The following is a 13,668-nucleotide window of genomic DNA, read 5'->3' on the forward strand; positions in this document are numbered from 1 at the left end:
TTGGGTGCCGTTTTCCTGTGTTTTTATTAAGAAGATGAAGTAATCGCTGACTCAGATTTTGCCTTAATGAATAAAAACAAGGGCACGGGGGCTCTATATGAATCTGCATCTGACAAAAGCATAAAATAAAACGTTGTGGATTTGAGGCTCGATTTTGTGGCTTTCCCATTCTTGTCTGAAAGCGAGTGGCTTTGCTTTGGCTACACAGTACAATCCCTGTTGTCTGCTCAGGGATGTGACATGACTACCTTTTGTTAAATGCATCTTCTAAAATTCATTTAGAAAGAGTTAATTGCCCTTTGGCAACTTTTCCTCCTCCCTTCCCCAGAAAGGCTTTAAAATGTTAAAAAGGTCACGAGTCCATTACAATGAAACGAACAAGTGTCTGCAACATCCACAGTTTGTTTTTGAAGTTGTGCTGGATGTATAGAGATGGAAATGTGAGCAAAATTGAGGAGATTTTTAGAGACTCCTTTTAATTAAAAGCGAACAAAAAGCTCTGGTTACTTTACTTCACTTTCCTTCCTGCTTACTGCCTGTACTTCAGGCTGGCAATTTTGGTTTGTGATTTGAAAATTGTAAAGCCCTTTCCTTCCCGTTACCCTTTAATTTCTCCAGTTGAGTGGAGCTGGTCTGTAAGTTGTGTCAGCTTCCAAAAGAAGAATCGAACCATTGTAGTGTTGGCTGAAGCTTTTGTTAAGCAAATTTCATTAAGAGACTGGGACCTAGCAGGTCTTCAGGAAATCAGCTCTGTGTTGGCTGAGGCTGTCCCATGCTGCTCAAAGCACTCCGGTGCTCTGCTGCATCTAAATGGCTAACTGTGTGCCATAAACTTCGTTATGTTTTATGGAAAGAGATGCTGAATATCTGTCTTGATTTTCTTCTCTTCAGGTGGTGAGAACATCAAAAGCATAAATCAGCAGTCAGGAGCTCACGTGGAGCTCCAGAGAAACCCACCTCCAAACACAGACCCTGGTGTACGAATATTCACAATCAGAGGAGTTCCCCAGCAGATTGAACTCGCTAGACATCTCATAGATGAGAAAGTTGGTGTAAGTTCCATCTCTGTTGGCTTTGAGCTGTCTCTTTCAGAATTGTTTTCACCCATAGGTGCGTTTAGGTCTGGACTTAAGGGGTGGCACAGTGTGCACTCTTAATGTTATTTAGCTTCAGAACCATTTGCCTGTTAGCAGCAATCTTGAGTTTTGGCCCTTGAGCATCCATTGGACTAATTTTTGCTGTGGTCCCAGGAGGATCTGACTGCTGACATAATCAAGTGTAGCATGCAACTATAATAGGGCATGAGGAGGCTGCCAAGTGGGATTTTGAAAGGAAGACCACAGCGTTACTGTGTGAAAATGACATAATCTTGGCATCATAATCCTAAAAGTAACACTGAAATCCTTGCTCCAGCAAATCCAGGTTGATGTTTATCTTCTACTTAATGCAGTGCTGTGGTATTGAAGCTTAATAATGTCAGGCTGGAGTACTACTGAAGGGGGAAACTTGGGTAAAAGGAAGAAAGGAAAATACTGAACTGGGGAGTAGTAGAACTGAAAAGCAACCTTTGTGTTGAATTACCTGAGAGGAGAAGGCTTGATACCAGCCTCAGGTTTCAAGCTATTCAAAGAACAACTTCCAGCTGTGCTGTAGTCCTGTTAGCCCCTTTGTGGCTGGCCAGGGTTGCTTTTGAAGCTGAGCTCCTGAAGTGTGCTGACAGTCCTGAGAACTTCATTCTTGGAAGATCAGTCCTTATTTTCAGGAGCTGGGGTTTAATGGAACATAGCCCAGGCTGTCTTCTCTCTACTAGCTATCTTCTCCCTCTGTGTAGAGCTGACATTAAATATTTCTGGATTCCATGGCAGGGTACCAGCATGGGTGGACCTGGAGGATTTGGTCAGAGTCCGTTCAACCAAGCACCCACTACACCTCATCAAAAGTAAGCTTCTGCATCTTGTCACAGATGGGTTCTGGGGAATGGCTGGGAGCTGTAAAAGTGTTGAGAGAGGTATGGTGGGCCTTGGAGGGGTGGTGTGCGAGTGCAGCCTTTTAAAGAGAGAGCTGAAAACTTTGACTACAGGAGGAATTTCAGCTATGAAATTGCAAACAAGGTAGGTATTTCTGTCTCCAGTGCAGTGAGAGTGTGGAAAGAAGCTGGAGCCTCATTTGCTGGGGTGCTGTTTCAGTGCCATGTGTCCTTGACTTCAGACAATTTCACGTTTCCTTCTGTTCCACATTCCTGTTTGCCCAGCAGTTGCTGACTAGAAGTAATAATTTTGTTTCTTTGGCTGACTTCATGCATAGCTCCTCTTAAGTATTTTATTGTCTGCTTCAGCATGCCTTTTTATCCTCTGCAGTGGTCCTCAGGCGTTCATGACGCAGGGTTGGGGCAGTACCTACCAGACGTGGCAGCAGCCTGGACAGCAAGTCCCAAGTAAGTGTTTAGGGCCTGGGTTTGAGAAAGGCTGGTGTTCCCTTTGCCAATAGACACAGATTGATCCATAAGAACACTTGTGTGCAGTGGTGTTAGAGCTCGGAGGAAGCCGAAGTCCACCAAAACCAGTAATACTTTTAGTGCACTTACCTGCTTGCTTCTGCTCCCTTTCTGGAGAAACCTACTTTGTAACATTTCTGCCTTAAGCTTTCTCTTTGGAGGATTCTTCAGGCAAGCATTTCCTATCCCCACTTCTCCCTGACAGGCACGCCATGTGTAGTGGTGAGCCCCCCCATCTCTCTGCTTTTTAACTCATCAGTCCTTGATTTTTATTTATTTATTTTTTTTTTTTTTGGTACATATTCTTTATGAGCTCTTTTCTAATTCCCATACTGACAGAAAGGCTGGGAAATAGATGCAGGAAGTGGAGAAGATGAGCATGGCTCCTATTCTGCTTCATTCACACTGGCTGTAGTAGTGTCCTCTTATTTCCTTTTGGGAACTGATAACTGCTCAGCTTCTGCAGCACTAAAAGCATGGAATGTGACCAGCCAGATATTAGCATTAAGATAAAAGTGACAGTGCACAAATATCTGCAGTAGTGAGTTCAAAAGCTGAACCCAGATCACTTCTGCTACCAGTGTCTTAATGCTTTGGGCCACTGACACAGTGAATCAAACTGACTGTTGTTCTTCAGAGCTCAAAGTGTCCACTTTCTCACAAAACTGTTCAAAATTCATCAGGTTGGAATGAGAGGTTCCCCATTTCAGAATAACTAAAGTAGTGCTGGAGTGATGATGTCTGTCAGTAATGGCATTATCCTGTCTTCAACAATCTGAACGATGCTTTGAGCAGATTCCTAGTCTGCTTGTTAATCTCAAAGCTCATGTGATACACTGAGATGCCTTTCAGTGCTCTGACTGGTTCAGCAATGAAGTAGGTTAAGTTCAGTTTAAATTCCCTCTCTTTGAGGTGCCTGAGATGGAAGAATAATTGCTGTAACAATGCCAGCAACTGCTTTTGTGATTCCCTGTGACACAGATCACATTTAATGTAAACAAAATTGTGCATATCTGAAATCTGGAAATCCTCAGCACTGTGTTTTTGACATCATGCATTTCTAGAAACCCTGCATGGGACTGGGGGCTTCGTGTTAAACTTTGAGAGTGTCTTTGGGAAAGGGCTTCTACTCCTCAGAAATTGCAGCTTGAAAATCATAGCTCCTCTGTAGAGCTCTGGAGACAGGCAGAAAATCAGCAGCAGTTGTGCTTTCAGGATAGGTGGGCTTGGAAAGAATTTTTGTTTCCACAGGAATGGGATAGTATGATGCTGAAAAGGAGAATTTTCCCACTGGCTTGTTTAAGAGGACAAATTACTGTTCACATCCTTCCTTGTGCTCTCCCAAGAGCACTGAACCTTCCTGAGAAGCAGAGCAGGAAGAAGTGCAGCAGGGAAAGCTCTACAAAAAAAAGAAAAAATCCTTAGCTTCACATAAAGCCTTTGAATAAATGCTTATGAAACATGCTTTTCTAATTGCCTTTAGAGATACCTTTAGAAACTCACCTCACAAATTTATCTTCTTCCTTGCCTTCCTCAGGTGTCCTGCCCTCCCCATCAGACACTGGGAGAAATAATCTCCCTTTTTATAATGTCTGTGAGCTGTGTCTTGTGCTCACAGCCCTTGGCCTCGGAGCTTAGTGGTGTCAGAAGTCCAGACCCCTTGAATTCCTCAGTACCAGCAGTGTGGCTTGTCCCACTGGCAGCTGCTCTGCAGTGCATTTCTGAGATTTTTGGTGGTTCCCAGAACCCGTGAAGCATCCAGCCTTGCAGTGGTCAATCCCCCTGTGTGGGATTAGTACCATAAGATGCGTTCTAGGAACGAATATTTAATTTCTGCTGTTGAACATGATGGAAAACGTCAGCTCACCAGTTTCATGTTTACTTAGGGTCCTCCATGTTCCTGTTTGTAGGCAGGCACACTGAAGGCAGTCATGTAAGAAGAGAGGACAGACAAGATAACGCTGTGCTTTAAGCAGACCTCACTGCTTTCTTTTCCTGCTGCAGATCACAATGGTACCCAGTCAGGCCAGGTGGAATTCACCAAGGCATGGGAAGATTATTATAAGAAACTAGGTAAATACCTGTTTTTACACTGTGAGTTTTAATTAGAGAACAGGCTGGCGAGGGGGCCCTGCCCTGTGGCTCTGCTTTCCCCAGCAGAGCCGTCCCCTGACTCCCAGGGACAGATCTCAGAGTGCCCTCCTTGTGGGAGGAGGGGCAGCCCCCACCCCTACACATGTATTCAGATTTTAATTACTTCCCCCATCTTAAATAAATTAACTGGCCAGAGAAACATTTTGCCGTGAAATGCATTTAGCTGCGTGTCCTTTCAGCCCGCTGCGGACTGTAATTCTCCGAGAAGAAAAGGCATTGAAGGAGGTCCTTTGTTGGCATTAGCAGGTGGACAGTTGAGGCAGCCTTGACCTCTGCCAGAAAAGGTCCTGACTTGTAGCGTTGGTCAAGTCTTTTAACCTGCTTTTATGCCCCTGGACAGGACACCGCTGCCCTGTTCCCTCCACCCACTTCACACTCACAGTGCATTACGTTCCCCCTCTCCCCCCACTTCAGAGTCCTCTGAGATGAAGCCGAGGGGCTGTGAGAGCTGTGTGTGTGTGTGTGTGTGTGTGTGTGTGTGTGTGTGTGTGTGTGTGCTGTCCTTGCCTGCTGTGCGTGCAGCAGCTTGTGCTTTCGCCGTGCCTGCCTTCCTCTGCAGTTTTCTGATTGCTGTATTTTCTGTTCAGGGTTGGTTGGTTGGTTTGTTTGCTGCATGTCTGGCTGAGGGCTCTTTGCTCTAACTGCAGCCTCTGCAGCCAGCTCGTTGGACTCTCCCCTGCAACAACACTTAGACACACTGGCTTCACCACATTTTAGTGTTGTTTGGAGGAGGGAGATTAGTGCTGGGTGCAGGCAGGCTTTGGGCTCTGTGGTCTGTCTGTAGGGTTCTTAGTGCAGTGCAGGAGCCCAGAGCCAGCCGTGCCTTCTCAGAGGGCTTTGCAGATGCTGCTGCATGGGGTGATGTTGGGACCGGTGGCTTGCTGAGTGCTGACCACATTGTATGGGTGGGCACTGCCACCAGGACTCCTTGGGATGTGTCCCGCTGCAAGAGCAGGGGGTGCAGATGCAGGTGACTGCAGATGTGGTTGTAGCCATGGCAGCTCTGCGACTGGAGGTTGAGGTGATAGGGCTCTGCTGTCAGGGTTTGAACCCTGGGTGCCTGTCCTTGGTGTGAGCAGGCTGACAGCTTTGGGTGGTTGATGTGCAGAGCTAGCAGCTCCCAAACAGCGTGCTTGGCCTCGAGCAAGTCCTGGCAGAGTGGAGGGGAGGGATGGAATTTGGCTTCGTGCCCTTCAGCAGCACTCAGGTGAGACAGAATCAGGAACTTGAGTCTTTCCTTGGCGTTCCCCAAATTGAGAATGCCCAACACAGCATAAACGTGGAAGCTGAAGCATGGAGTCCAGACAACTGAGGTAGAGCCAGGGCCTGTCTAGTGGAGAGGTAGATGTCACTAGCTGGAAACTGTCACCTGTTCCATATTGACGTGCCCCTTATTGTCATCTTTGCACAGGCCAACAGAGCCAGCAGCAGAACAGCCATCCCGATTACAGCAAAGCATGGGAGGAATATTACAAAAAACAGAGTGAGTGAAACAGGGTTGTTGGAGATAAGGAAACTCTTGTTACAGAGTTCACTCTAATCCGATGACTTGCGTCTCCATCCCCTGCCATCATTAGCTTCCAGTCCTCTGCAATTCCCTCTGGTCCCTGCAGTTGGTGATGGTGCATGGTAGTTCTTCCACTGGAAGCTGTCGTGGTGCCTGCTGCTGGGCCTCAGGAGGGCTGTTCCTGCTGAGCTTCAGTGCACAGCAGAGCCCGTGTCCGTGCTGGGGAAGCATTGCACACACCGAGAATCGATGCTGACAAAACAAAACCCAGAAAGTTGAAGCTGGGTTGTCAAAAAGGTAGGAATGCTCTGCACACAGGTGTGTGGACAGTCGTGGCCCTGCCTTCCTCCGCTCCATTAAGAGGCGTGTGGTGCCAGCTTCTGGATTTGCATTTGGCTGCCTGGGTTTCGTCTCACCCAACTGCTCATCTCTCCCTTTCCCCTTCTCTTTCCTCCAGGTCATGCTGCCAGCGCTGCTTCTCAGGCAAGCTCCCAGCCGGACTACACGATGGCCTGGGCAGAGTATTACAGACAGCAGGCTGCCTACTATGGGCAGACACTAGGGCAGGCGCAGGCCCACAGCCAGGTGTGTATTCACCCTCTGCTGTTCCCCTGGGGGAGCTGGGTGTGCTGGCCTTGCCCGGGTGTGGGGAGAGCCTTGGAGTCATGCAGTGAAGCACAGAGATGAAGAAGTCAGAAGTTGCTCAGCGCTACCATTGCGTTATCTCAGCATCAGACTGACTTCCCTGTGCAGGGTGGATTTGTGGGGAGAACTGGGAGGTTGTTGGTTTATTTTCCTTAAGGGCTTTGCTCATGATCCCCAAGCTGTTCTGTGGATGTTGGTGGGATTTCAGCAAAGTGAACGATAGCTTTAGGCTGGCAGGATAGAACAGCACTGTTCTGTTGTGCAGAGTTTGCCTTTTCTCTTGCAAGCTTTGCGCTAGGATAGAGGCATGCCTGGGGAGCACCTGCCCTGATAGAGAGGGGAAAAGCAGAACCTTGCCTCTGGCTGTGGAGGTCTGGGTGCTGGTTTTGCAAAGGGAACGCGTTAGCATTTGGCAAAGAGCAGGGATGTGGGGGGTGGGACACATCTCTGCAGCGAGCTGAGCTGCTGGGGCTGCGGGCGCAGGAGGAGCACAGCCCTGAAACAGCGATGAAAAGCAGCTCTGTGTGCCGCTGACACTGAGCGTGGCACTGCAGAAGGGAGAGCCCACGGGATGGGAGGCAGCACAGAGCACGGTCAGTGCTTGGGGGATGATTGGCACTGGGGTGTTGGGTGCTGCCCGGTGACGTCCCGCTGTCCCTCTGCCCACAGGAGCAGTAGAACAACGTCCTCGTGGCCATCGTCGCTGTTTGGTTTCTCCCTCGGAATCATTGTGGAAGAAAACCTTTTTGTAACAGAGGTTTCTAGATTTGCAACGTTTTGATGAAGACTTTTCTGTTTGTTTGTGAAACACTAGCTGTAGGATAATCCATACTGAACTTTTCTAAGAATCAGGAGCAATTAGTAACGTACTAAACTTACGGACATGCTGGTAATTTTGTTTCTAAATTTGTACAAAACAGCAAAAAAAAAAAAAAAAAAAAAAAAACATAAACACACAAAAAACCCTCCGGGATCCCCTTTGGACGGAGCCGGGGGAGCTGCAGCTCCAGCAGTGCACATTGGAGCTGTGACATTTCAACGCGTGCGGCCGCTGTTCTCCAGCTGGGGTTGGTTGGGTGTTTTTTTCTTTTTTTTTTTTTTTTTTTTTTCCCCCCCCTCCTCTTCTCCTTTTCATTTTGGAACCTTTCCTGTTGCAGCAGAAAGAGTGGCTTGGAAGTCTTAGGCGGTGTGTAACAAATCCTAATTGAAAAAAGAGGAAAAAAAAAAAAAAAAAAAGGATTTTAAACAGTATTTAAATATTCTTAAATATGTAAATTCATTAAATGTTTTACTTCTCGTTTTCTTGCATCTTTGATTTTTATTGCATTATTTTTTTTTTGTAAGGAAGAGCAGTGCTGTGTATTGTAATAATGATGTGAGTTCTGTGCTGTGCCCTCGGGTCACTGCTGGGCTCTGAGGAGGGGGAACAGGAAAACGGGTGGCTTTTTGGAAGCCTCCTCCTCCCCGTCCCATTGCCACAGCTGCATTGGTGGATCTGAGACCTCCAAGCTCGTTTAAAAAAGAAAAAAAGAAAAAAAAAAAAAACCTTCCTCTATGCTCTCAGAAATATAAATACTGTTATTTTTAATATTAAAATGGATCTGCTATTATGAGTACCTTTTAACAAACACTGTGGAAGCGTAAAGCCCTATCAGAGGTAGTAAAACTATTTTTTAATTCCAAGGTGGTTTTGTTTCGGTTTTGTTTTTATTTTGGCTTTTTTTTTTTGTTTGTTTGTTTGTTCCTTTTAAATATTTTCCTATCTAATATTGTCAGATTGCCTAGAGAGAGAAATGAATCTAGTATTAACCTCAGTACGCGCTAAATGATGTTGATTTAATAAAAGAGATGCTATGATTTGCGATGTCGGCTGTAGTTCCTTGTACAGATAACTGTATTTTTAAAGGAAGAGCAGAATCGAAGCTATTTTTTGCCTTTGGAGTTCCCTGCAGGACGTTCCCTTCTGCGATGTACCCAAGTTACCGTTCTCGGGTTCTATCCTTGTTTTCCCTTATGCTTGAGATGTCTAACTATAAAGAAACCAGCGCCGGGCAATGCTGAGCGCGGGGTTTAAAATGGAGAAAAACAAAACAAAAAACCAACACAAAATGTTCTTTTTATTTGACTGACAGTTGCATTTTACACTCTATATAATAAAATCTCCACAAGGCGGCTTGTGGGCGAAGGACTGCGTGTGCTGTGCTGCGTGGGGCGGGGAGGGAGCGCCGATCCCATCTGCGGGGCTGAGAGCCGGAAGAAAAGAGAGCTGAGGAGTCTCTCAATGTACCTCCAGAGAATCAAGGGAGACAGTGAGCGATGGGATGGTAAAAGCCACTCGGAAAGAGGGGAGAGGGAGGAAAAAAGGGCTGGAGGAGGGCGCGGGGCTGCTGATGGGAATTGGGAGCGGGCATTACCGAGAAGACTTCCTTCTAATTCATCTTCCAAGCTCTGTGCCAAAACAGCATTTGGCATGGTTCACAGGGAGCAATTGTGTGATAATGAACCCTAAGGTGTCCCTTAATTGAAGACTGAGTATTACAGATTGTGCCAATAATCGTAAATGGCGCAGGATTGTGGGAGGATGCATTTTCTTAAATGTATCTGTAAGTACAGATTAGAGAGTCTCCCCAGTGAAATACCCATACTATAAATTATGGAAATATCTCTTTCTGATGCAACCTTTTATTGAGGGGGTGGGGCGGCGAAAGAAATAGTTTGCAAGGCTTTGAAATTTGGCCTGTCATTAAGATGGTGCCTGCAAAGCTGGGGTTTCATCAGCAGTCTGGTGTCCTGGCAGGCTAAAGTGCTCAAAATGTTCCCAACTTCAGCAATTTGTTTTCCATTACCGCTGCCCGCTTGGGGCGGAGGGACCGCAGCCATCGAACCTCTGCTCTGCAAAGAAGTGGGGCTGGAGCTGCTGGGTGCCCCATCGCCTCCGTGGGGCCCGGGGCTGTGAGTGCTGATACTGGGTGCGACGGGGCGGGAGAACCTCAACGCAATGGGAGAATCCCAATGTGACAGGAGAACTTGGTTGTGATGGGAGGTCCTCAATGCAATGGGAGAACAGCAGTTGGTGTGAGAATCCAGATGCGATGGGAGATCCTCAGTGTGACCGTAGGTCCCTGATGTGCTGGAGGTCCCTCCCACGGCAGCGCCTGTTGCTCTGAGGTCTGTGACTGAGATGAGCCCCGCAGCCTAGGAGCTGCCATGGTGTCTTCATGCTTCCTCCAGGAGAGGAGCAGCCTCCTGCTCGGCTTTGCACCGCTGTAATCCCCAAAATGAAGTGGATTTAAGCTCTGATGGGATTCTCATGAAGGAAGGGGGTTCTGCACTGCTGTGGGCGGAAGGTTTGGGAGCGGGAGGCAATGGGCAGAGCTCAGAGCTTTGGCTGCTGCTGAAGCATCCCTGGGTTCGCAGTCACGCAGATGCTGCTCTATATTGGGCACCTCGATGGGCGTGGGGCTATTTTGAGAACAGAAGGCAGGCTGCTAAAACACCTGCTTTAATTTTGCATGATTCGAGAACGAACTGCACCGTGGCCATCACGAGTTGCACTGAAATGATGATTGAAGCAGACAGCGGGCACAGAACTTCATTTTTTGCTTGAGCACTGAACGGGGCATCGATCGGAGCAGCGCTGTGCCTGCAGGAAGGTGGGTGGGAGGGGTGGCTGCTCCCAGCCTCGCTTTCCTGCACCCAGAGCCATTTTCCCACTGCGGCTCGGTGGCTCAGGGACCCAAAGGCGCACGGTGAGGCGCAGGGGGCAGGTACTGTGACCTCGGCACATCTTCCCAGCCTTCCCCTTATCACTTGAGGAAATCCCATTTCAAGGCTGCTCTAAAGCAGCCTCTGATCTCCGCGCTCCCTCTAATCCCGGCCGGCCGGGTGCAGGTGCTGCGGGGTGGGGATTAGCGGTGCCGTCCCTTTGTGCGAGCCATCACTCAGCACTCCGTGCCCGGAGCTGCTCCCGGTGCTGGGGCCGCTGGACAGGGAATGTGGAGTCGGTCCTGCGGTGAGCAGAAGCCGTCACTCTGTTTGTTTTGCAGAGAATGAGGACAACAAAGGCTTTGGGGCTGATGAGGTCTCATTGCCGTTGTCACCCATCCCTGCTTGCACCGCGTGGCCCCACAGCCCAACCCTGCTCACGGCCAACCACGGGCACGTGGTGGTGGAACGTGGGTGAGAGGGTGGTGAGATGCAGAACTTTGTGATGGGGTGGAAGAGGGGTGGGGGGGGTATGAGTGGGGTGCAGGAGATGTTGATGGGGTGAAGGATGTGGTGGTGGGATGGAGAGGTGGTGGTGGGATGCATAGCATGATGTTGTAGTGCTGGTGAAACCACTGCTATGCGGGAGAGACAGCAGTGGGACACGACTGCCCTGTCCTCAGCTCACAGCTGGAGGGAAGGACACAGGCAGCAATTTTCCCACTTCTCCAGTCCCAAACCCTCTTTTCTCCTTCCTGCAACCTCAATCTATGGGGAGCACCCTCAGCACCCACCCTGGGGAGGGGTCCATACATGCTCCCTGTTCTGGGGCAGCTCTGGTGGGGTTGGCTGCAGGCTCCCACTCCCCACCAGCCTCGTGATGTGCCACAGTCATCCCTCATCTGCAGCCACCTGAGCTGTGCTGAGCGCTGGGATGGAGCCGGGAGTGCACAGATGGGCTCTTTCCTTCCCTGTTTGCTTTTGTGTACCATGACCTCATCAAAATAATCCAGGAGTTACTACTTAAAAAAAAAAAAGTGGGGGGGAAGAGACAAGAAATGAAGTGAGAGCAGCAGGGAGAGCACTCAGCACCTCCCTCCCCAGCTCCGCTGCCTCCCGCAGAGAGAAATGGAGGCAAAGAATGCCCTGAAGCTCCTTCAAGCAGTGCGATCAGCCCGGCTCCGGGTGTTGTGCTGGAGGGTCTCTGCACTCTGAGCCCCCTCAGGACCCAACCATCGCTGGCACTGCTCAGGGACACCCCGAACCCACCCAGAGGAAAGGCTGAGCGAGAGTACGGTGAGGCTGCTCAGCTCCATCCCACAGATGCAGCACTATGGGGACGGCCACTTTGGAGTCCCTATGGGGGAAGAGAGGTGGGGGACACACGTGGCTGCCCAGCACCCCCAGGGACACCCCCCGTCTGGCCCCATCGCATGGCCACGGAGCAGCACGGAGGGCTGTGTGTCCCCGTCCCCCTTCTGTCCTCGTCCCCATCCCCGGGCTTTGCAGACACGGGGAACATTTGGGTGCATTCCCATAACCGAGTGCTGCCAACTGCTGCCTCGTAGGGCCGCAGCCCCTCTCCAGCGCCGCTGTTTGCTTTGCAGCCCCCTTAGCCCCTATTGAGGCTTTTCAGCCCCGGCCCCTTCAGAGGGTTGAAGTAGGTAAAACCTGAGGAAGAGGCTATTTTCCTCCCTCCCTTTTGAGCCCTGCCTTGTGCCCAAAAGGCCCCCTTGTTTCACGCGTGCCAGTCACCTGGCTGGGCCCCCGGGCCCCTTTCTCTCCCAGCCTCCCTTTTCTTTCTCCTTTCTCTCTTTTGACTTTTCCAGGAGCCCTCGCTCTCCAAACGAGCTTCAGATTGGATCCAGATTGAGGTCCCTTTGTCTTTCAAGGGTTGTACTAAGCTAATTAAATGTGATCCCAACAAATAAACGCCGATCTCCCCATTACATTCAGGCCTGCCTTTCAGGCAGCACCGGGCGGCCCCTCGCCCCCGCCCGCTGCGCGCAGGGTCCCCCTCATTGAGTCCCGGCCATTGAAAGCACTGCCAGGATTTCTTTTGTGCCGGGGGTCTCCGAGCCCTTTTTCCATCAGAAAAGACCCCCAAACAGCAGCTCGGCCTTTGTGAGTTTGCAAGCAAACGCCAAAGAAAAGCCCCCTGAATGCTTTAATAAATGACACATTTAGCAACTTCGGAGGCGCCTGGCTCCTGCGGCAGCCGCAGGGGTGCGGTGATCCCTCCTGCCCCGGCTCCCGCAGGGTGCGATGATCCCTCCTGCCCCCCCCTTTTCCCTCGGCTCCGGCCTGTTTGCGGCGCGGGGTGGTGCAGGGGATGCGGCCGCTGCACCTGAGCCGCTCGCAGCCCCGTTCCCGCCGCCCTCTGCCCGCAGCTCGGAGCCTTTCATGGGGTCGGACGCGCTGCGCCACGCCGGGTTGGGGCACCGGGACGGCGGGCAGCGGGGAGGGCACCGCCCGGCTCTCGTCGTTGCGCAGCTTTTCAGCTCGGAGCCCGCGTGTCCCTTCTACCGGTATTAGCGGTGGTAAATCCAAAATCGTCTTTAATGATTTTTCACCCCCGCTGCACCGGCTGGGGGGCCGCGCTGGACTTTTCTCAGCTCAACTAATATCTTTTTAATGACTTTGGGAGGGGGCAGAGCTGTGCCCTAGAGCCTGGATTGCTCCAAACAGATGTTGGGGCAGAGGGAGGGGGATGCTCTTCGCTGCCAGGGACTTTCTTCTTAGAGTTCAAACGAGAGGGGAGCTTTCAATCACCGCTAAAAATGTATTTCTCCCCATTGAACAATGGGCTCCTTTCTGCGCCCGGGGGGACTGCGCTGCGCTCGCGTTTCTGGTGCAGGAGAGGAGAGAAACCGGAGGTTTTAGGGCAGGAAAACTCCGCTCCGAGAAGGGCTCCTCGCCGCGCCGCTCATTTCGTAGCTCCGCATCCCGCTTGCATTCACTCTATCCTTTAAAAATAAAAATGAAAACAAATACGCACACGCCTATATGCACAGATACAACGACAGCGGTGATGAAGAAGCAGCAGCGATCCGCCCGCTTCTGCCGCCCGCAGCCGCGCAGCGATGCGCGGATCCGACGCCGGGAGCGGCCGCGATCCCCCGCTTATCCTGCAGCCCCGGAGCGGTCGGCAGCCGCGGCCCCA

General features: G+C 50.4%; 1 protein-coding gene across 8 annotated transcripts in view; it reads left to right on the forward strand.

Moving 5' to 3' along the window:
- FUBP3 (far upstream element binding protein 3) overlaps nucleotides 1–8,989 on the forward strand; it is a 35,668-nt gene extending 26,679 nt beyond the window's left edge. For 4 of the 8 annotated variants that reach the window (XM_085239176.1, XM_085239177.1, XM_085239178.1 and 1 more), the window contains 7 exons: nucleotides 892–1,052; nucleotides 1,866–1,939; nucleotides 2,358–2,434; nucleotides 4,499–4,567; nucleotides 6,060–6,131; nucleotides 6,613–6,740; nucleotides 7,470–8,989. In XM_085239176.1, the coding sequence (XP_085095302.1) occupies nucleotides 892–1,052; nucleotides 1,866–1,939; nucleotides 2,358–2,434; nucleotides 4,499–4,567; nucleotides 6,060–6,131; nucleotides 6,613–6,740; nucleotides 7,470–7,478 (590 nt within the window). In that variant the 3' untranslated portion in view covers nucleotides 7,479–8,989. The remainder of the gene's footprint in view (nucleotides 1–891; nucleotides 1,053–1,865; nucleotides 1,940–2,357; nucleotides 2,435–4,498; nucleotides 4,568–6,059; nucleotides 6,132–6,612; nucleotides 6,741–7,469) is intronic. The other 4 variants (XM_085239179.1, XM_085239181.1, XM_085239180.1 and 1 more) reach the window with 3 other exon arrangements.
- Nucleotides 8,990–13,668: the final 4,679 nt, after the last annotated feature.

This window comes from Meleagris gallopavo, chromosome 19 (assembly GCF_905368555.1).
Source record: "Meleagris gallopavo chromosome 19, MGAL_WU_HG_1.1, whole genome shotgun sequence".
In the NCBI taxonomy this organism is placed as follows: Eukaryota; Metazoa; Chordata; class Aves; order Galliformes; family Phasianidae; genus Meleagris; species Meleagris gallopavo.